Below are 24,068 nucleotides of genomic sequence, written 5' to 3'. Positions count from 1 at the left end.
AGACAGCTCTGATGCCTTCAGAAGGCCAAAGCGCTTTGCACTGGGAGATACAGACCAAACAGCCCCTGGGTCACCACGGACTGGTCACAGCGGGCTGGCAAGCAGAACCTGGTTGGAAAAGTGCCTCATCTGGCTGATACTGCGACTGCAACACTCAGTTTTTGAAGTTCTCAAGAAAATAAAGATATGCAAAGCGATGCTTCTTAAAACCTAAAGGTATCCCTGGAGAAAGGCACTTTTTTGGCTTTCCAGTGATGATCTTGTTGCTGCGTACCTCCAACTACTTCCAGCTACTGGCTTTGCAATAGTCCACACCTCTCTGCGTCGCTTAGAGCTTTAGATGTGATTTTAAATACCCTTGTGCCATTTTCTGGTTCCTCAGCACTTCCAGCATTTCTACGAAAGGTCCAGAGGTACACTTTTCCCCCTTTGCCAAATATCAATATCTGTCAGAAGCAGAGTTTCATGTTTAGGGTCAGACTATTCGGTAACAGCCCCCAAAATGTCATCTGATCCATTTAATATTGCTTGTAATCAAAGACCAAACACACTGCATCTGATTTGGGATACTTACTCCCTCCTCCTTTGGGCAACTGAATAAAAGAACGTGGAGCCTTTATACTAGATCTTCAGAAGCCGCAACACTCCAAAATACCTTTGTATTCTTTTCTTTCCAAATAAAAAGGAAATACCTTTTTAAAGACCTATAAGGAAGATTTTTAAAATATCTATTTTTTTTTCCTCTTTCAAAATGTCTCATCCATCTCCAATTGAAGCTGAACATAAGTTTGGTTAAGAAATAAAAGGTAGTTACAATTGCCATGACTCAAGAATAAAGATTTCAGATTTGTCTGAAAAGATCTTTCTCAAGAAATATTTTGTTTCTCTATAGCCACTATGTCATATCAAACTCATTATTTTGACATTATTTACAACTGTACCAATGCATGTAAAATCCTATAAATGTCTGAGACTGAAACTATAAAAAATTGAGAGTTCTTTTCCTCCAGGTTTTGGAGTATTTAATTCTCTCCAAGATTATACCAAAAATTATCTCTTTTGCCAAAGGTACAGTGGATAAAAGACCTGAAAATCCAGCTGTTTAAGTGAAGAACGGACCAAATAATGGCTACAGAATTGCACAGCTATTCATGCAACAAAGTCTGTGGAGCAAGGCCAGGCTTAGCTAGAAAAGAAATTAGAATTCAAATTTACAGTAAACAGGCACTGACCAGAAGACCGGCAAAGGAAATCACTTATATTGCAAATGATTTAAACCACGAAACCTCCCCCAGCCCGTTCCCAAGCCTTCCTTAGCATTGTGTGGTTCATACAGAAAAAAAGATGGTTCATACAATTCCCTAAACATGGCATTCAAACAGGCTAAGATGCATCTACACAGAAATACTAATTGTAAGCGCCGTGTCCTGCTCTTAAGCTAAATCCCTGGACACTTTAATATCCTTTTTATAGGCATTAATTATAGCATTTTGCTCCTCGATTGTGCTTCAGCGACAGTCTGCTTCTGTGTTTCTGGACTTGTCTGAGAGAAAATAAGTGCGCCCTTGCCCCGGAAGGATGCTACCCAGCCACTCTGGATTTGTTTCTTGGGTGGAGAAATGTCCCAGGTCAAGCTCGAGTCATGTTCCAAACAGCACAGTAAGACAAAATATTTTAGCCCAAACACAGAAGAGACCCAACAAAGAAATTATGGCTACTTCTGCTCATATTCTAGTGCTCTAACAGAAATTCTGTCCTACAAAGAGTTAAGCAACTTCCAGACACAATCAGTAGGGGAAATCATCATATCTAATGTCTCGACAAAGGGAGATAGAAAGAGGTGGGAAATAAGAAGACAGAGAGGAGAGCAGGCTCAGAGGAGGAAACGGCTACATATTCACACAAATAAACATGAGTTTTATTTTCTTGTGCTGCAAATCGTGTGGTGGAATAAACTGTTGATTAAAACTACAACTAAATGGTGAATGCATGGGCATTACAACATGACAGGGCTATTTCCAAGTGAACATATAAAGGGACTGCCAAATGGTCTATTAAAAGCATGTACACTTACCTAGTCAGCAAATAGGTCAGTGATCACCACTTACTCTGCTTTTTAATAAAGGGATTTGAGAATATTCCCTGATCTTATACAAAACACAGATTTTCATTATTCTTTTGTGAACTAGAATGAGCGCACTATAGTAGCTGGAAAAAAATTTAAAAGGCATCTTAGTTTGTCTTTTTTCTTTTGTTGCTCCCTAGTAATATATAACTTCAGGTTACAGTAGGAAGAAAGGGAATAAATTGGCACATGCTATATTTTATTACTGATTTTGGAAAAAGTAACAGCAGGTTTTTATGAAACACACACAGTGCCTTACATTGTTAAATTCTTCAGGGTAATCTGGCTTGTTTCTTACTGCTGGCAATGGGAAACAGTAGTGAGACTGCCAAGACTTTGATTCTTTGTTCCTCTGGGCTCTCAGCACCCCAGAACCTCGAAAGCACCAGGATCCATGACTCCTTGGTAATATACACTATGGCATGACCCTGGAGCTGTGAAGCCAAATGAGCAATACAGAAAGGACCCTACACTCCCTAAAATCCCCCAAAACACATAGATGAGCTGGTAGTAAAACTTGCACAATTAGATCAGAAGCTAACCTATGGTTTGTCGCAAGTTTGTGAAAACTGAGACACATCAAACCCAGCAAGAAACAGTCGTTTTTCCACGGAAAACCAGATCACTGAAAAAAATTCCTAGCACGCTTCAAAGCCACAATCAGTAACTAAGCAGAAACCTAGCTTTAGGTTGGAAAAGGGACTTTGATCTTTGTTGGTCACTTAGTGGCTTCCACAGCTCCAGTGCTGGGGACAGCACAGGTCACAGATGACTCCCATTAATCTAATGGCTCCTGGTGAGAGAGAGAGGAAAGAGGCAGCTATGTGCTACCCTTTGCTCCAGGATGAGCTTGGTAACACAAAAAAATGATGTAGATCAAAAAGACCAGGTAGTTTCCAGTTTAGTAGTTGCTATGTTTGTCTATGCATACAGATTAGTACAGGATAAAACCACTTCACATCAGTGTATTTCTATTTAATGGGATTAGCAGTCTCACGTTTGCTTTTTTCCCCACATGTTCTTAGACAAAAATATGCCATTTCATTGTATGTCAAGTGTACTTTGGATGCTGCTGGAAAAATATTTAACTTAATTAGTTTATGGGGTAGCACTCAAGTTACGTAAAATAACATTACATATTGAATCTCTGTTTTATTCCAGGTAATTTCTTTCCATTAAGAGGAGTCTCTCTTACTTTATCAGCCTGAACTTCAGCTGATTTTCTTCTTTTACCTCTCTTTGTCCAGATCCACCTTGCTTTGTGGAAGACTTTCACAGCTCACGTGGCAGAGTATGTGCCCACCAGAACTGGAAGCATCTAGCAAGACGAGCACTGAGGTTGCTCTACGTGTTCTTATACCCATAAGAACAAAACAAAGCGATGGAAAGCCTGAATTTCCTTCTCTTCTCAAAACCCTGAAAAAGCACCCATTTATTTTCCCTGACCCAAACAAAGTATGTTAAGAAGAAGCTAAACAGAATATCTATGCAGTTACCTAAGTGCTGTTACCCTGCATGTAGACGCAACACAAGATTTCCTCTTATCATGAACCTGACCAAAAGCTCACTTAAATCAATGAGAGTCCTTCTATGAACAACAAGCTTTGGATCAGATGAACCCTGCACGGGAGCAATACTTGAGCCCCCAGGTAGGAAGATGTTCCAAAATATTTGGAAAGAACCTTTTATTAATGCAGTACTTGAACCTTTTAAATCAGGGGCTGGAACAGCAACAGTGCCAAAACCAACCCTTTTCTGACATTACTTTCTTTTCCTTAATGTTGTGTATTTCAATGGTAGGTAGGACAGATGGTGAAATATAACATCTCCACTGAGAACTAAATGACAGTCACTAGCTGTAGGGGACACGAAAGTATTAAAGAGAAGGAAATGTACAAACAATGAAAGTACATTTTGTCCAACTTGCTTTTGATGAGGCATAAAATAAGACATAAATAATTTCTATCAGGAGGAAATTAACATAACAACATTGGTATCTGCAGAAGAGTGAATTTGTGTTATATAATCTGGATTTGCAACTCAGGTAGTGCAATACCATTTACCTGGATTTGAAGTAAAGATTATATCAATTGTATTTTCACCATCAGTAATAAAGCATAAATGCAACACCATTAATGTGACTGATAATAAAGAGATGTCAACAGTCCCAACTTGGATAAGCAATAAAAAAAATAGACGAGAGAGGAAACGCTGTTTAGCTGTATATGAACAAAGAGATTCTATTAACCTGGGTTTGCAGTGAAGCAAAGTGTCAATATTGCTAACACAGGTTTGCAATTAAATTGGTGTCAATGTGGCTGGGAAAGGGAGTTCGCAATTAGGATAACACTGTTAGTATTGACCTGAATTTGGAACTGTAAAATTCATCCCTGTGCTCTACAAATGACCACATAATTATTAACCTGCAGTTACTTTACAATTAGAGAATTACTTACGTAATACACTACTTTTACATAACCATGTGCCTGTTGCAAATGGCGAGCTGAATGTAGTGTTACCAAAAGCATCCAACACTTAAAACTGAATTTCTACATTTCTTTGCAAAAGCATTCCTAAGGATTTAAATACTTTATTCCCAGAAAAAAATACTGCTTCAGTAAGACCCTGTGTTCCTGCTCCAAATATTGGTTTATTAGAATTACTAGTTTTAGTTAATTGCTAGTTAAATCTCTATTAATGACCTCACAAATAATTATCATACCCGTTTATTGTAAATACTCTCAATGCTTCTAGGGAACATGGTCAAGGGGGTAATAAAATGGACATAAATTGGTTGTTTAATCAGCCTTATGCACTTTAATGCAGGAAACAACGAGAAAAGTATTATTTTAAAGTCACTTTAGAACCTGTGTGTGCACTTTTTTGCACTTATTTTCCCATGTAACTCCAAGTCAAATATATCAAAACAACACTCAAGAATAGGCAAAAAAGGATTTTTCTTAGGGGAAAAAAATTAATACTTTTACGTGCTCTTTCCATGTTTCCTCATGATAGAAAAGGAAAACGAGCCGCACAGCATTCTCTGTCTCAATCCCTTTTATAAATAGCCTCACCTTCTTCTTCTTCTTCTTCTTTTCCTCCTCCTTCTTTTTTCTCTGCACCATGAATCAAAGGTATCTCCACTTCTGTTGTGTCTTCTTGGTTCAACAAGGGCTCTGAATAAATTTGATAAAAAGAAGATGAACAGTAAGGCTTTTCAGAACGGACATGAAAGGATAACACACACAAGAGAGCTTGCCATTAAAAACACCGGCACAGGAAAAGGATCCCTTTCCCCAAGGGTGCAGACACAAAAAGTCTCAAGGAAATCCAAGGGGCTGTAATTGAGAGCCTTGATCCTCCAAGATTAAGCTTTCTGGGATTCAGAACCCCCACCACACACACACACACACTACTTAGCTCCAGGCATGGGACTTCTCTGGGACTCCTCACAAGCCCAGAGACCCAGGTCATCAAGTGTTTCACTGGACTGGGGACAGAGCATTCAGTGCTCCAAACGTACAAGGCTGACATGCTTGTAATCAGGAATAAGAAATGCAATGTTCACTTCTTTCACTAATAGTTATAGTCATTAAAAAGTCAACTTTCATCACAGAGAACCCATAGATGCTCCCCTGCTCAGGGATGAATTAAGAGTGACCATAAGAAGATCCAGCTGCACAGATTTAGCTCAGTAGGCATGGAGAAAGGAAGGGAACATCAACACTACCGATAATATCTGAGCAATAAGTAGTGGTTTTGCCTGTTAATCTTGCTCTTTGGTTTCAAACCACATGCAGTACCTTCTATTTCCATGCAGGAGCTTTGGGAATCTGCCCCACTTTTCATCTCCTCTGGAGAAACATCCTGTTGTCCTGTTAACGTGACAAATTGAAAATGGCATCAGCATGACGGCTGCATGCAGGCAATGGTAAGTTCATCAAAACAGGGCACAGACCTAACATATAACATAGTACTTTTCAGCCAAGTACCACTTTTCTTCTATTAAATGAACAATGCTGGACTTATTTTGTATTTGAAAATACCACTTAAACTCTAAGCATTAAGTTTGTTAATGGGGTCAGTCAAAACTGACCCTGCATCCCTTTCGGTTTTTTTTCCTTCTTTCCTATCTCTGCCTTGACAAGCTCTTTCTCATAAGAGCTGTTGCAAAGCATTTGCACTTGACAGTTTAACAGAAGGAACAGAATCACCCCACAGGCTTTTAGAACAACAAAACCAACAACAACAAAGGACAATAATAGCAATGCTATGCACCCGGGATCAATACGGTTAAACCCACATATTTGGAGATGCATGCGTTTTCCAGCAACACCAGAGATTACCGCATGACAACCGCTTGGCACATAACCAGTAGCCAACAGCATTTTCTTAAGATGGCAGAGGTCAGGCTGAAACCCACTGGATGCTGAAACTGGAACAACTAAGGTTCCCAACTGATTCATTATCTCTTTCTTCAACAATTTTGATACAAAACTTTACCTTCGGCTTGATCTTGTTCACACCCCATAGGATGTACTGGGTCACTCTCCTGTGCACCTTTGGAGTCTTTCAGGGAGTCTGAGGAAACAGCAAACAAACCAATCAACTAACCAACCCTGCAGCAGTTTTCATGCTGGAAAAGTCCGGTGGTTCCTACATACACAGGTAGCCCTTAGGTGCTAGCTTCATATTTGGCATTAGGATGTGCTACAGATTTTCTATCTGTTTAAAAACCACACTTATATACTATAGAAGTATACTCGTGGGTTTCAATTATTCAAATTGATTTCAGAACCTGTATATTTACTGAGCAGATTTTTGCCTGCAGTACAAACCTTAAACAAGGAGCCAGCAAGAAAGGATGCATAAGAATAATCGGCAGGGCTACCAAGAATTTTATTTCTAATGAAGCGGTACACAGCTATGAGAAACAGCACAAACCACCAACTTTAGCAAATGGTTTCTTATTTATTTAGAACAACACCTTTTATAGCTGGATTTTCACAACTTGACAAACATTAAATCCTATAAATCCCGCAGTGCAAATCCTAGCCTCATTTCATTTGATGACAGAACTCCCGAGGTCATTATTGTGGCCAAGACTGCTTTTCCTTTTGAGACAGACCACCAAAACGAGCTGCCCAGCACCACGCTCTGAACCAGTGGCAGAGCAAGGTTTACATCAGCCAACAATCACTATGCTATCTGTAGTCTTCATCAACACAGGGCACTATTGTGTGGTGTAGAACAACATTTTCTGACAACAGCCACTCCTTAGTTTTTGTGTGGGGATGGAGAAACGCATCATTCCCCTCCCCTCCCCCCCCCCCCCCCCCCCCCAGTCAGGAAATCACAGTAACACAGCCACCCGTTTTAGCTCTGCTCATCTGCATAACACACAGCTTTCACTGGATAAAAAGCTCTCTTTGAGCCTCGTTAAAAACCACCGCTGATCTAACTGCACATTTCTGGAAACTACAGGGGTAAAGTAGACTTGAGGTCATCACAACGGTAACAGATAATCAGTATTTGTGTTCCAGAGCGAAACACTTTCTAAAATGCTGCTAGATGGAAAATTTCAGTAACAGTGCCAAAAGATCTATGGTGCATGACAATAAATTATGCTAGGACAGTCTTGTTATGACTCTACTTCTGGAAGTTCCCTTTGTACAATATAGCAGAGCAAATCTTACAATATACCAAAGGATGCCCCTGTAAAACTCTGTTCCTGAAACTTGCCAGGAATAACCTCTGATGGATAAGTGAGAAAGCTGGGTTGTTAACATCTGATCCAAATTTAATAATCTGTAGAAAAGGTATGCAATGAAAGTGTGTGGCTTTAATTAACTGCAAATAATCCCCCAAGGCAAATATTTAATTACCTGCACAGCTTCTTACATCTTTCATGGCATGACAATAAGTTTATAAATCCAAGTTTGAAAGAAGAATATCTCATGGATGTACCATTTACTAAAATTTGCCCTTGCTGCACATTTTTTCATCCTACTGTGGACTTAAACTGCTACTCAGCGCTACCAGCTGGACCACTGCACTGGCCTTTCATACTAGGATGCCACATCATGCTATGAGTTACAAGGGATTACCCTATCAGCTTGAACCACAGCAAAAATAAATTAGAATTTCATCAAATTCCAATTCTAATCAAAAAGCGAGTTGAAGGACCTCTTGGTATAAATGGGAATGGCACTAAAAGTCTGTAGGGAATTTTTCAAGCAAACTTTAAACCCATTGAGTTAAATTCTGGCTTTGCTTAAGTTTTTGACAAAGCTCTCAGGATACCAAACCAACCATGATTTGTACTACCTGTATCCCCATAACCTAAATTAATATAATCTTTTTCTGTATGTTTTAGTTGTACATTTGTAAAAGGAACTTTGGCAGTCCTCTGCCTTAAGTACTGTGCAGCTAGGGCCCAAACAGAGCCCTTCAAACAGCCAGAAGTGATGATAAAGTGTGATATTACCTACTATGGGTGGGAGAGATGCACATGGCTCTGTCCTATCAGACCCTTAGAGCTATCTTATCCTACACCCATTGCACAGACCTTCATACTCCCAGACCCATGCCTTTAATCTCAGGTGCCACCTTTTCTCCCAGAATGAAGAATGACTCCAATTTCATGCAAAAATCAATCCTCAGCATCAGAGGAACAATTACGCGCTTTGGTCAATAATAACAAATGGAGTTTAAGGAGCCTCATGCTTGGCTGATATATGTGCCCCATCACGCTGCTGTTTGTTGTGGAGCATTGCAAAGCTTATCCTGCAGCGTGGGGAGTTGTTGCTACTCCTAGCATTTGGCACAGTTGGCAGGCAGCTGCGGTGAGTGTCAGTGGTAGGCACCACGGCTAGAGAGCACCCATGCTATTTGGCACATCTTCACACATTCTCATAGCTGGCTCTGCACAGCTTCTTCTCACAAGATCATGATTTTTTGTTAAGCTTTCATTTTTAGCATAAACAGTTTTCTAATTGTTCCAGGGTTCAAGAAAGCAATTTAATTGCACAGGATTCCAAATTATCCCAGGAAATATACAATGATAATTTTGCATGAGTTATTTTTTGCAAAACATGTTTCTGAAAAGAGCAGAACGTGGACAGGAGTCACTGCCTAGCTGCAACAGTCTGCCACTCTTATTTCAGCAGCAGAAATAAGTCTTTGCATTAGTATGCAGATTGTGCGTTTCAAAACCTTTAAGGTCAGGACCATGTCAAAGATTTCTTCTTTTCAGATGCAAATATTCGATCACACATTCAAGCCAAAAACTCCAAAGACGGATTTACTTTTAGGATTAACAAGAATAAAATGAAGCGAAGGAATACAATTTATAAAGAAAATCTGAGACAAGTAAGAGTAAAAGTGTAAGACCAAACGTACCAGTCAATAAAAGCTGTTTCCCAACTGGATGCGAGGCAAGAGTGCCACCCCCATTTCAGCTGGCAAGCAGTGGTGGGAATCTCCCAAATGCTGATGATGTACTACTTTCTGTGTGCAAGTTTTCAGTAGGGTAGTGGTATTCCTTGGGCTCAGCAAGCACTTTAGAGCCTTATCCAACTGGGCAAAGCCAGTATCATAGTCCTAAACAATTCCAGGGTCTACAGAAGCTCTGGCCATCCCTAAAGCCTTTGTCTGATTGGTCTGATTGACCAGGGAACAAACTCTGGAACAAACTCTGATTTTTTTAAATGGCATAAAGCAGTGTTAGCCTTCTAACACAGCTACTTATCCATTAAGCCATAGCAGGGAATCCAAGTGAGGATACTATTTTGCAGCACAGCATGCTTAGTTTTTGGTAACACAAGCTGAGCACTATTTACCTTGGGTAACCATGACTTAGGACTGTAAGGGTTAACATTCCTCCAGGCAGGACTGAAAATAATCAGTGTTTCTGATATTACACTGGAGTAGTTCCTAATGTCATCATTGATCACATATGAACGAACCCACCATGACTTCTGATGACAAAAATGAACCGAAGATAGAGCACTTTATCTACTTCACATCAAGCACTGAAGTGCTCCTTCAAGTCTGAGCATCGCTTCATTCCTTCAAACCTGCTTTTACTTGGTGGCTGCAGTGGCAGTGTCCACATCAGGAGTGCCTGGCTTTGCACCTCTCCGTTGTACTGAAACAACGGCCTCATGGGGCTGCATGCACCTGGGAATTAGCCCCAACCTTTAATAACCCATGGACTTTAATAAGTTGGATCAGAACACTCCCCACGTATATTTACTGTTCCACTATATCAACTGTATGTTGAATTCAGCTCCAAGAAAACCATGTAGCTTGCAATAAACTATCAATCCTACTCTTCCTGCCAATAATCAGACACTATTTTGTCTAAATACTGCATACACCCCCATGCTTTTCCATGCCATTCATATTTTTTTGACTGTATAAAGCAACGTTGCTCAAATAAAATTTTGCAAATGCTAAGGAAGAGGAGAAATGGAAATATCTGAATGTTAAGTGGTTTTAATGATCTCCTAAAATTCACTTCCCCAGCTACTCTCTGTATGGCTTATTTACTGAGTCCTTTCTAATATGGAACACACCTGGGTCCTGCACACAGCACAGATAAATCACCATGCTTTAGGGAGCTGTAAGAAGATTAAAGAGGAAAAAAGCTGGTCATTACGAAAGAAACAGGTTCAGTGCATTTTATTTTTTAACCATGATACTGTGAGAAATGACTGGAATATTTCCAGAGTGAAAGAAATCAAGCAGGCATCTAAAAATACAGGTAATGGTGTGCACGGAGGCTGCCACATGATTAGGGTATTCTTTTGCCTCATAAACTGAGGAAAATGTGTTAAAATGAAGTATTATAAAATAGTGATTTATGAGAAGTTAGGGAGATATTCTTGAGCTTTGACTTTAAAATGTTGTTTTTATATCCACCAAGATTTCATTTTAATCTATCTTTATGACAGATTAGATTTATTGGAGCCCAAGTATATACGACTTGGTAAAGCAGACCTTTTTAGGTGCAACAACCTGGAAAGGTATTTTTGCAAGTGTTCGGGTAATAGACCAGGCGGTTCATCTCTGCAGGTGGGGTTCACTGAGTAATGCTCCCACCCGCTCACGCTTCGAGCTGACAGAAGAGCATCTCCTCTAACTTCATCTTGTGTCCACAAGAGAAATTTCAGGCGCAGTTGGTATGATAACCATGGGCATCCTGCTGCTGCCATAAGGGGCAGGGCATGTTGTACAGGGCTGTGGGAAAGGAAAAAGCTGAGAAAAACCTGACTGCCTCAGTTAGACCCTTCCCAGGAGAAGATGCCACACAGCTGAAGGTAAGTGTTGAGGCGGGGAGACATAAGCAGTAGGCACTCGCATCAGACTGACGGGAGTGCAGCTGGATGGCTCCAGGTCAGCTAATACTTAAAAATAAATAGGATCTAAATAAACCAGCTAAGTAGATTAGCGTTAGCTGTTGCGGCTGCCTGTACTGGCGAAGGGTAGAGCAGAAATACCTCAAGTAGTTTATGGGCTGGCCCCCATCTGGATGTGCAATGCTACAGACAGTTCAGATTAAAAGGAAAAGTGAATAACCTGCATTACGTACAGCTCCAAGCGACCATTACGGAGGGTGTAAGGAGAACAGGCGCTTGGCTGGATACTGATGGTTATGTACCTGGTTTAAGGAAAACTCAAACCACACCATGCAGCAAGCGTTAGCCAATTTGCTTTCATAGAAATAAATCCTTCTAACCAAAGGAGAGAAAAATGTTATCACTGTAGCTGGCATGCAGAGCCACAGCTACGGTTGGGGGTGTCGAAACTCTTCCACTAAAAAGGTTCTTTTTCAGTTACCTATAATTGAAATTTTTCAGGCTGAAATTTTCCAGGTCTAATCATAGCCCAAGGGTGAAGTAAAAACATTTCATTGGTAGCTGCTGAGCGCTCAGCACTTCTGAAAATCAGGTTATTCATTTAGATGTCTTAATATATACTTAAGAGCTGATTTTAAACACCTCTTTCTGAACATATTGGCCTTTCAGTCAATCTTTTTCACCCACTTATCAGTGTCTAATTTGTGTCGATTTGCACAGCTCCCCTGCATTTGAAATGCTCTGTCTTTCAGTTTATCCCTTTCTCGACCATTGATGTCTTTAGGACATCAAGATTTTTCCATGGTGAGAACTACAGCTGGCCAGAAAGGAATTTTATATCCATTATGGTTTACAGGCAGGATACTTAACAGGCTTCTGGGTTGCATAAAGTGAACTTTTAGGGTTAACCCCTAGCCAAGGCATGTACCTAATTCTGTTTCTGACAACACAAGCCCTCCAGCTGACTGAATCTGACTCCATTTCAAAGAATGTAGAAAAATAGTGACTTGCTTTAAATGGCACTCCCACAGGAGCACAGACTTTGGTGAACACCTGGAAATAATTAATCGCTACTTTATTTTTACAATTAATTAGCATACGATTTAATTTAGTTGACCTTCAAATGAAAATTCAGTTCTTATTAAGTGCTAATGAATTAAAATCAGCATATTGTGCACGGCAACTTTGCCATGATTGCATAGTGGGGAGTTCATTCTTCACCTGTACTAAATCCAGTTCCTTTTTTAATTTTCCTGCTAGAAAGCCCTATCATTAAATCAGGTTAAATAGTAATTGGTAGGACAGGTGACTGAGATGAAGGTGCAGAACATTCTGTCTCTCTCACACACACATGAACATGCACACACACATACTTTTTTTTTAAAAAAAACACATTCACAGGTTCAAACCAATCCACAGCTCTATACGATGTGGTCCATTTAAAAGGAGGCTGTAGTCCCAGCACCAACTTGTATGGACAGAGAGGCACACTAGACTGAGTGCAGCCTGCCTGATATGTGTTTTATCTACTGCATAAACATTAATGACTTTAATCGCTTTGTTCTGCCCTTACACTTCATAAAGAGAAGCATCTCTAACTTGAGATATGCTATGTATAAAGGATCTACTTCCATATGCACAGTAATGAAGCACTATGAAGGTGCTGCCTAGAGACGTCAGTTCTCCCCCCAACAGCTAATAGTTATGTGTGCAAGTTTTCAAGGGTAAAATTGCAACATTTCTTTGCAGTATTTCCAGACAGTAGAAACAGAAACTTGGCACAGACTGGAATAAGAGGATACCTCCACAGCATAACATCAAACATCTTGATATTCTTGGAATATGACTGGTCTGCTTTTTTTTTTTTTTTTTTTTGCTTACCCCCACCCCCACCATGAGGACAGACAGAGCACTTAAAAAATTCAGTCTGCTCAAAGGCCATATGCAGACTGAGCCCATGTGGACCTTTTTTTTTTTTTTCTGGACAGTGTTTCTTCTGTTGGGAATAACAGAGGAGATATACTTGTACATTAATATGAGATTTGTAATCTCAGAGCAGGTTTTCATTTTCACCGGAGTGCCTAAAAACATGATTCTTGCACTGTTCCATGCACTTACCATGAAACATCCCCTTTACATTCCCATCCTTCCCCCCTTCTCCTTTAAAAAACCCCTGATAAATACGGCTCAGGTAAGACAAAAAATACTAGAACCTGATGGCAGCAGAGACCCATGTGCTCTGTTTTTAATATCACCACATTTTAGAGCAACAAATAACTATTTCGATGTGTTTGCTATATTCTAATTCAGAAACATGAAGAAAAATAAGCAGGAAAAATACTAGCCAAAAATAATTGGAGTCAAAATACTTGTTTTGGTGCACTCACCAGAACTGACATTTGAAAGATGCTATACTTTCATAGCAGGCTTAGAAACCTCCCATTCTGAGTAGTTGAAACTACGAATTTTGGGAATATGTAGCCTACACTTATTTGCCGTAAATCTCCTTTCACAGTAGTTAGGTAGAAGGACTGGAAAAACATAATTTCTTTAAATGGTTTACATCCAGTTCATTTAGTTGAAGATAAACTACCGAAATGAGTATGTTCCAGAACCTGGCAGGTTTTAGCTGTGTTAACTCAGTGGGCAAACAATTTGAAGGCTGAAATTTATTTTGGTACCAGCAGGTGTTTTCAGAAATGCCGGGATTTTGTAAAAGTGCCATTTCCCAAGAAGTAGCAAGCTTTTGTAACACCAGCGTTCATTTTAAAACAACTCAAAAGCTAAAATCTGAGAAGTTGAAAATATACTAATGGAAATAAGGATTAAAACCATGGTCTGATGGATGCGGTGGCATCATCATTCAGAACTCTTGGTTACGTTTAAAAAAACAAGCAAGCAAATCCCAAAACATCTTACTTTCCTCAGCATTCCTTTTTTCTGGTTAGACAACTTTACAAACAAAATATATGGAGTACAGTCTATCTCGCTTCTTCCTCCCTACCAGATGCTTTCCATCTTGCTTTTAAGGAGAGGTGGGACATCAAAGAGAAACTGCCCTTTGGAATTCTCAGGCACTGCTTTTTCCTGTCAACCCCTCAAGGGAAGAGGGGAAAACACTATAATTTTAGCATATTATAGAAAAAGTGAGACCCATAGCACCATGATGGCTACTTTCCTGAGAGAAGACAACTACTACATTCGGTCAAAAATCTGGAGTGGTTACACATTGAGATGGTCACTGAAAAGCACAGCAGAAAACACTGGCTTCGTAGTCAGGAGCAAGCACTCAAAGCAATACCAAAATGTTGGGATCTTCAGTAAGACTGCAGATAGAGAAAAAAAAAAAATCCCAAAGCCTCACCATGACCCTCACATTACAAAACATAAAAAATATATCTGATGGGGATCTTATAGATACAAGGATACATAAACAGGCCAAGTGTCAGCAAAAAAAGAGAAATGACTGACAAGCAATCACCAGCTACGCTGGGGCTGAATCTACCACTATTTCTGTCTTCCACTAGCCTTGCCACGACTATAATCTGTGAAGATATCAAAAGCAAAAGCCAGCAAGGGTTTGTGATTTTTTTTTCTCCCTACAGGATCAATCATTCAGTTAAGAGAGCACTTAAATCAACCTGCACAAGGCTTTGAACTCCTAATCAGGTAAGTATGTGGGCTCTCTAGCATGTGTCTTTGGAACAAAAGGGCAAGATCTCACACCCCGTCACACTTATCTAGAAAAATGAGAGGAGAGTCAAGCAGCGATGCTGAATTAAACATTAAATCTTTTAAAATAAATAAGTTAATGGATGTTAATAATTATGTTATCTCAGTAAAATGCATTAAAATTTTCTATTAGTCTTTCTTGAAGGCTGTACTGACGGATTGTATTTATTATAGATAGCATAACTCCTGTTTTGAATTACCAGTAGCAAACATTTTATAAATCACCCAGGGTTCTGCCTGACGTACCCCCACAAAAATGCCAGAAACTGTAGACCAGCACAAGCAATTAATAGCGTGATATCATAAGAGTATCAAAACCAGTATGTCTGCGCGCTGGTTCCTATCTGTAAGCCAACAACTCCACAGGAAAAATCTCAGCTTGAAACATTTAAATTAGATCATCTCTCTTTCTTGTTTCCTAAACTCCCTGTCATTTGGCCCCGCGACACTGTTAAATATTTATCACAAACTAAATGATCTGAGTGCCCAGCACAGTCTGCACAAGATAAACATTACTTTCTCCCTCTCAATTATGACTTCATCTCCTCCTGTCTCCTCTTGATGTGTTTACAGCTATTGTGTTTTTCTTTTCCGCATCAGGAGAGCACCAAATAGGGAGCTAATATTGCCGAGATAGATGCACATGCTTAACTTTATGCCCGTGAGTCGCCCCAGTAAGCCCAAGCTTTGGGCTTAATTGTGATATGTCACGTATGATATTTTAGTATTACCTCTATAGCAAGGGGATTTAGGAATACATGGCATCTCTCCTACCAGCATAACAGCTGGTGCCAGGTACTTCATTACAAAGACTTCCATAAATGAAAATCCAAGCATTTACCTATTTCTGTATTGTTTAACTGTGATTTTGGCAATTTCCAGACAAAGGAAACCAAGGCTTTGCAAAATGTCCTCTTGGGACTGGATATTTTGAAACACAACTTGCAATCGGTACCTTTATCCTCACTCAGTTCCGTTTCTTCTGATGATGACAGGGTGGCTACAGCTGAAGGTTTCGTCTCATCTGTAAGAGCCACAGAAATGAAAGAGAAGTTATTCATTAGATAGCTAACTCATGAACCACTTTACTGAAAAAAGTGTTATGCCTTCTTGAGGCAAGATACTAGACCTGAATTTGATTTGCTTGGCTTCCATCTCTTCACACTGCATTCACCGGCCATCACAGGTCTGATTGTCTTCCCGAAGCCAGGGCTAAACTTACATTACAATACTGCCAGATCAAGTCTATATTTCAATTTCTCATAGTACAGACTGAGGAACAGCTATCGGTTCCATGGGTAGGCTGGTGTTGCTATTTGCTTTGAGATTCCTTTTTTCATTTAATCCAGATATTTTGAGAAAAAACAATTAAGCCATTCTTAACTTTAATCGTGTCCATGAATCCCATTGGAATCAAAAGATGCAAATGCTTTCCTGAAAATAGAAGCTTTCATAAATCAAGCCTAAATTTAGCAAGTCCCTGAAAAATCTGTAGCTCGGAGTTTTTTAATGGTAGAGCATGCGTATAGAACTACTGCAGTTAATAGATAAAACTAGTGCCTGAAATTAATAAATTTTTTAACTTTCACTGTTGTCTTATCTTGGCAATTTTTATAGTTCTAAAACCTTCATAAGCCTTTGTGTTCATTTCTAGCCTTTCATTTATTGCAAAAGACTTGCCTCTGATGATTCTGACCATTTTTTTTTTCCTAATATAGTCTCCGAGTATTTATAACTACCTTGAAACAAGAGCTCTGAAGCACCTGCCATTTTGTTTTTCCATGTGTTAACTGATGGTTCATTGTTCACTGATGATAGATTGGAAACCAGACTTTTAAAAAAAACACACAGTAATAGCTGAAAAATTTCAGGCCAGTCTTTGCACACTATAACTGGCTTTTTCACTACTGTATAATAAGAATATATGAATCTGTAAGTAATGGAGTGGGTAAGAATACAGGGTCTTATTTCTTCTCCTACATTTTCTTTCACAATATCAAAGTATATTATTTGTGATTTATCACGCTCAGATGAAGGTTATGCCTTTTGGTTTACAAAATACAAATAAGAACTTTTAACATTTGATGGGATTGCTCCTTACGGTGATCATTCATAGCGATTAGAAACGTTTTAGGCTTACAACTGTGTATCTTAGAAAATCAGGTCATTTCCTACTGCCAAGAAAGGGCACAGAAGCAGCAATCTAAAAGTTCCTGATGATGTTTTGTCTCCACAAGTAGAGTGGAAAGCAGCAGCAACTCATTAGCTGAACTTAACTAACCGAGGTAATTGTACACCTCTCTGTTCTTGCCACTATGCGAACCAGTAGGGAAAAATGTTAAGCCAAATAATTTTTTCCTTTAACACTGTGTGCCTGTGACCGAGGAGGTGATTCATGGACTATGCATAGGCACGATGCTATCTTTAGGCATGCACCTAAAATGCATTCCTAAAATATGACATGCTCTGGATCTGGGACCTAAAATGTCTGGATCTTTTCCTTGACGCTCTTCATGATGGTAACAGAACATGACTACCAATATGAGATAGCGAAAGAATGTACATCACAGCTCTGATAAACCAGCTCTGACAGCTCATAACATAACAAGTCGTAATGATGGTTTTGGGAAAAACACAATGCATTTAAGACACCTCCAGTAGCAAAGTAATAATTTAGAGAGGTACATAGTCCTTAATTCTCTTGGGAAAAATGAAATGCGTATCATTCAATTGAACTGTTTTACGAATGAAAACACCGGGGAAATACGCACCCCATCAGAGCGAACACAGCTGAGAAGCACCACGGGCTGCATTTGGCATTTGTATGCAGCTGTATCACCGGGTTTAACACCGGAGCTAGGAGCTCCTAGGTGAGTTAGCAGCCAAGCAGTACTTAGTACAGTTAAAAGTTCAGCATCGCTGGGTCAAAGATATGCCCCTGCTTAGTCAGAGATTCAAAACAGTCTAGATTCAGACAGAGCAACTCATGCATCCCTTCTTCCTCGTCCCCTTTGCCTGTTTAAAATACGACCAGAGTAAAAGTGAAAAACCCAGGAAGGGAAACATGTTTGTTCTCCAGCACTTACAAAATACCACTGCATGCTTATCTTGGGGATGATAAAGGGCCTAGGTCCAAAGTTTGCCGAGGTCCATGGGAATCTTTTTTTTATTCTGTAACACCGTGTGCCTATGGCTTCACCTCCCACAGCTTGCCCCATATGAGGACATAAAGAAGAGGTGATAAAGAGGACATGAAACCTAGAAGGACTTCAAGCACTTGCAGACAGCATCAGCTGTTAACACATAGTTGCAGAAGACCGACCTGTGGAGTGCGGGGAGAAATGCTGCACTTCCACACACACAGTGCGCCATGCACAGGACAAAAAGAAGGACCCTCATCAAATTAACTCCTCATCTGGAAACGGCCACAATGCAGTAAGCAAAACAGATAAGTAAAAGTTCCAGGCCTTCTAAATTTCTTTTCTACATTTACGGCTGGTCGTCTTCAGCTCAATCTTCCACGTATTGAAAACATTCTTCAATTCTGAATTTTAAAAAACAAAAAGCTTCTGAAGAAAACCATTTCATAGTCTCTGGATTAAGTATGTGTAGGCAATACTGTGCGCTGCAGTGAGAAAAACCCCAAGCAAACAAGCATGGTGCTAACATGTAATACTACGCTAAAACAAATCCTTAAGAAATGAGGAGATTTATAGACATTTTGATTGTCAGTTCAGCTGTTTTGATAACTGATTAATTCTAGTTGTCTTTTGCATTGAACAGAGTTGGGTAGGATGAAAAGCACAACCATAAACAGAAAAAAACAACAGAAACTATTGTGAACAGAGTGACATTGTATTTTAAAATACTGACCTCACTATCATTTCTAAGCAAGCCGTCTGCAAAACCCGCTGCTCGTGACCTCTGACATTCGTTCACAGTATATGCAATATCATTCTGTAAGGATTTAAATCTTCATAACCCCTGAGACTTTTGTAGACAATTTGTTAAAACTTTCAAATAGCCTTTAAAATCTTCAGAAGTACAGTTTTCATCAAAAGAAGCTTTTTTCCTCCTTCTCCAAATTTCCTTTTCCACCATTTCTGGTCTATGCAGAGGGCTACTCCCTTGCAGACAGAGGGAAAAATTATTTCTTTCTATTTACAGGCTCAGCTAGAGGTAGTCCACCTTAAAGGGAGACTGTAGAGCTGGTAAGCTAAAGAAGGAGGTTTGCATTCCTGCATTGCAACCCATTCATTCATAATGAATGGAGTTTCGGTCTGTAATGGAAGAATTGCTCAAGGCCTGAGCTAATCTGGTGAAAATGTACAAACATTCTCCTTCAATAGCATTGACTAAGGTTATTGTTCACTAAGGTGGATAAACCTTAGAAAGCCCTTTAAGGAACTCTGCACAAACCTGCTTCTTGGCTCTGGGCCTCCGTTTCTTCGGTCTTTTGCTTCTCCTCTGTGCCATTACCACCTATCGAGGAAAACACATAAAAATCATTTATGATATATCTTTTTATTGGTAACAGCAGCAGCAATATTAATTGTAACCAATTCAGCACAAACTGCTAATTTACAGTAAGGTGCTGTGATAAAAGAGGAGATACAAAGGTAAACTGAAAAAACCTGCAAACATAACCAGTTACATTTAAAACAGTCGCATTTTCACATCTCAAACTGAGGAAGGGGGGTTAGATTAAAGATTTTATCTCAACAAGCACACTGGAAATATGTGTATAGCAAATAAAGGTATGTCTCCCTAAACACTGTCTGCAATAGATGAAATCATTGCTTGATCTTAGCCTACGTATTTTGTAAAGATTTTTTCCTGGAATTATTTTCCTCCAGTAACATTCCCACGAGATCCTTGAAGTGGCTGTTTCCAACCTGCAGAATCCACTTTAATGCCTATGGAAGGTAAGAATAAGAGGGGGAGAATCACCTCAATTTTACTTTAAAGCAAAAGGCACACCACCACTTAGCATTAAGTACAAAAATGCATCACATGTGACTGCAAAGAAGAGAAAAAAATAAAGCAAAGCAAGATTGCTAGGACTGAATGCATTTTCCCCCTTTTTACATTCACATTCATTCCCAATTTTCTCCACTACTTTGCATTTGCATTCATTATCCATTTTCTTCCCTCCAGCTCCCTTTTGGAAGGCAGGTACCAAACAGCAAATTACCACCGAGAGAAGTAACACCCTGGGGAACGTCTATGGACGTGAGATCAAGCTCTCTTAAACTTTGCTTGGCCCGATTAGAAATACATCGGGAATTCTGTATTTTTGACGATGGAGAGGGCTCTTTTAGCTTCACAGTAATATTAGAGGCTGCAGTGCAGCATGCTGGATCAGATGCCATGGCTGCACTCCCTCTTTTCCAGCATGGCGAGATAGACGGCGAGAACAACCGAGTACCAGCCTTAATGAAGCATTTGAAAAACTGACTGCTGAGCATATATACTGGGAGAAAGGAAATTCATTCCCAGGCCTGTAAATGGCTGGATAATGATACACATGTTTTTTGCTGTGATCTTTTCTGGCTCCTAGGTTTTTCTGATTACAGCTTCTCTAAAGCAACACGGTTCAAGTTCCTCGCGCCTCCACCTCGCCTTTGCTTAACACACGGGGACTGTTGAAGAGAACAGCAGTAGCCCAAATGTAATTAGGTGGATGGAAGAAACCCAGAGAAAGCTCGTGTTTTTCAGAGGAAAATGTACATCTGGTGGCATGCTGCATTCAGCTAATATTTAAAGCCTGAGGTATGATGCTCTCCCTCTTTCCAGCAGGCAATACATCCTGGCATCCAGCAGATGGGACTAGTGGAGAAGTATTTCCAGGCTGACCCTGCGCAGAGCTGCTCTCAGGAGAGGAGATGGAGCAGGACTTTGCCACCCCACCTGAGAGGGGAGAGGTGGGCAGGCAGCAGCCGATGGCCATCGCTGGGGACTCAGGCCTTCTGCGTGCTTGGTAATTCTTTGTACTGCTTTTAACCAGCCTTAATGGATGACTAGCCATAGTGATTTCTTAGCACATTAGGGAGCTTTAACCTGTAAAAAATTGCATTACATGGATGACCAAAATGGCTTGATAAAACCAGCTGGGTTTTTTCTTCCTCCGCTTGAAATCAAAATGTATTATTTTCAAAATCAGCGTTCTGCCTGTCCACACACAATAGGAAGACTGCATGTAAAATAGAAAGTTAGGTGTACTAGAAGATACACTTTTCTCTCCCCCTTCCCTTTTCTTTTAAAACATGGGCTTGGGACTTCGCAAGCTTTGCAGCAAGCAATTATAAATAAGGAAAAAAAATCCTTTGCATCAGCAGGATGTTTTTCAAAAGGATAATGTCACCTAGCTCAGGACCTGTGAAAAGGGACAGTACGTTCAAGGCAATCCTATAACACAACAGTGCGTGACACTTGAAAAATCTTTACCATTAGGTCAGTTCCAAAGAGAATATTGCATCACTGCAAACCAAGTGGTGCCAAAGTATAAAGGATTTAATTACGGCCAAGTGCCACATGTTTCGCTTTGCACAAAAAGACTTTACATTTGGAAAAAGCAAGTCAGGCATAAATGGTAACTACCAATATATCACTGAAAATAATTTCAGCAATTACCTTACTGCATTCACAGTGTAAAACTACATTCCCAGACAACGCTTGTTTCTACATCCATTATAACAAGCATGACTATAACTAAGAGTTATTTGGCTAAAACCAGGTATTTCAAGAGTTCATTCGTGTTTATTGCCAAGGGACTACATCTCTTGTTAAAGTCACTCAGACCAAACAAACTACAAAGAAAGTTTAAATATCATCTGGTTCATCAGATTATCAGATAAAGCACCTATCCATTGGTATGTTTTATCAGTCCTATGTTTCATTATTTCACTGGAGAGTCACTGTTTAAAACTGGTATAATAGAACAATAATTATAGCACTATATATTGGATTCTCAACATGTTTTCCATCTAACACTTCATTTTGTTCCTTCAGAAAGAAAAATGTAAAAGACTTTAAGCAGAAGCTTCACCTCTTGTACTCTGACCCAGTCCAACAGATTGACTGGATCGTGACATGAAAATTAATCTCAATCAGCATACTGAAAGTATGTGTCGTGCCTGCCAAGTGGCTTTGATACAATTGGAGAAAAGGAAAGGCTAAAAAATTAAGAGTGGACAACTGATCCTCAAGTAAATGACTTGCAGAAGGAAGGGTTAAGCTCTGCTTGGCCTGGAGCATCTCTTCATCTCAGGAGAAAGGGAGGAAGTGGAATATGAATACAGTAATAAGAAAGCAAACTATAGGGTGGAGAAGTGACTAATCCCAAAGCATCTGACAAACAGTTTTCTCCATGTTTTAAAAACCCGTGTAATGAGCCTCTCACTGAGTGTCTTCTACTGATGAAGAGTCTTTTTGTAATTATTGCTCTCCATTGGAGCTGGGGGTAGAGCAAATGGAAAGGCTTTAAGTAGCACATGCTCAAGGCAAAGAGCTGGAAACATATTTCACAAGAGTAGCAAGCCAATTTTTCACCATATCTTTATTCACCTCGGCTCTCCTTTTCTCCAGGCAGAAAAGCCAGCCCTAGTGCATTTCCCTTGAGTCTTCCTCATGACATTATTAATAATAAAAATGTCTTTTCCACTGGATGGCTTCTACAGTATCTGCCATCCTTCTCTTTCCAGTACTGCAGCAATTGGCGATTGCATTTCCTTTAGGTGAAAGCTGTCCTCACAATATCTGCTTTTCTATTATAGTAGTAATTGAACAGCAATCTGTCACTCACTCCAAAGGAGATAGAAAAAGTGGCGAATGACATGTCGTGTCGTTTTAGGCCAGCAAATGTAAATGATTTTGAGCCACATCAAAAGACAAATGGGAACATCTGTTTCTTTTCCCCAGCCTGGCAGTCAGTTGAAAAAACAGGAGTTTGAGAATTACAGTAGCACTGTACAAACAAAATAAGCGCATCCGACACTAAAATACCTACCTCTGGTCATATATTTTGCTCTCCCTTGCCAAGTTGACTACTGCCTGATAGGTGTTTGCTCTCCCCTCTTGGCCTTTTACTTTGAGATCAGCAAGAAAATGTCCCCCCCTCCCCCAAATGATACATACTCTCATTTATATTTGGTAGAAAACAGGCCAAACAGCGATCAATCAGCACACTCAGCAAGTTGGCAGAGCAAGCTGCACTTCTAACTGAACTAGAAAACTAGATACTCTGTGAGTGCCTGCCCACTTTATGTTAAGGAGAGGTATTTAGCATGCACAGTGATATGCCAGCTGCAGTAGCAGCCCCAGAACGAAGCAGACGATATGATAAATAATAAGCCGACAGTCAGACGGGAGAGGGCTGGGACAAGATCTCTATGAAAGTCCAGAGGACAAGCTCTCAGCAGCAGCACCAAAGCAGGTTTTATATTCTTCCCATTTTTCCCTGTGAGAGCCTGGAGGCACGCGGCTTTTTACATCTCTCACTGTTCTTGCGACAAATATGGCAAGTCAAAAATATTAATAGCCTGCTGGCCTCTTGCTTTTCCCATTTCAGAGCTGAATAGTGCCAGGTTTGCTCATACACCTACTCCTCTTCAGCAGTACCTTTCTTCACAAGTAGTCAGCAACATACGTAGAGCTGAGGCTAAAGTCAGTGTCTCAAAAAATGGTGCAAAAAGACACCTCAAAAAACAGTGCAAAAAAGACATTTTCCAGAAGAAAACAGAATTGCCGATAACGTATTTTTAGTTAAAGGAAGAAATTCTGCGTAAACAGTACAAACGAGTCTACTTCTACCTCTCCAACATAGATGTTTTTAATAATAGAAGTGTTTT

At 39.9% G+C, this 24,068-nt stretch overlaps 1 protein-coding gene across 2 annotated transcripts in view; it reads right to left on the bottom strand.

The window, feature by feature from the left end:
- Nucleotides 1–24,068, bottom strand: part of MACROD2 (mono-ADP ribosylhydrolase 2) — an 893,250-nt gene that overhangs the window by 36,425 nt on the left and 832,757 nt on the right. Inside the window, exons 12-16 of one of the 2 annotated variants that reach the window (XM_040612354.1) lie at nt 19,639–19,701; nt 16,175–16,243; nt 6,629–6,706; nt 5,929–6,000; nt 5,212–5,301 (exon numbers count right to left, since the gene is read on the bottom strand). In XM_040612354.1, coding sequence (XP_040468288.1) covers nt 5,212–5,301; nt 5,929–6,000; nt 6,629–6,706; nt 16,175–16,243; nt 19,639–19,701 — 372 coding nt within the window. The remainder of the gene's footprint in view (nt 1–5,211; nt 5,302–5,928; nt 6,001–6,628; nt 6,707–16,174; nt 16,244–19,638; nt 19,702–24,068) is intronic. The other variant, XM_040612355.1, reaches the window with a different exon arrangement.

Source organism: Falco naumanni, chromosome 12 (assembly GCF_017639655.2).
Source record: "Falco naumanni isolate bFalNau1 chromosome 12, bFalNau1.pat, whole genome shotgun sequence".
Lineage (NCBI taxonomy): Eukaryota > Metazoa > Chordata > Aves > Falconiformes > Falconidae > Falco > Falco naumanni.
Note: the sequence above shows the minus strand (reverse complement) of the source record. Positions and strands in the feature narration are given on the sequence as shown.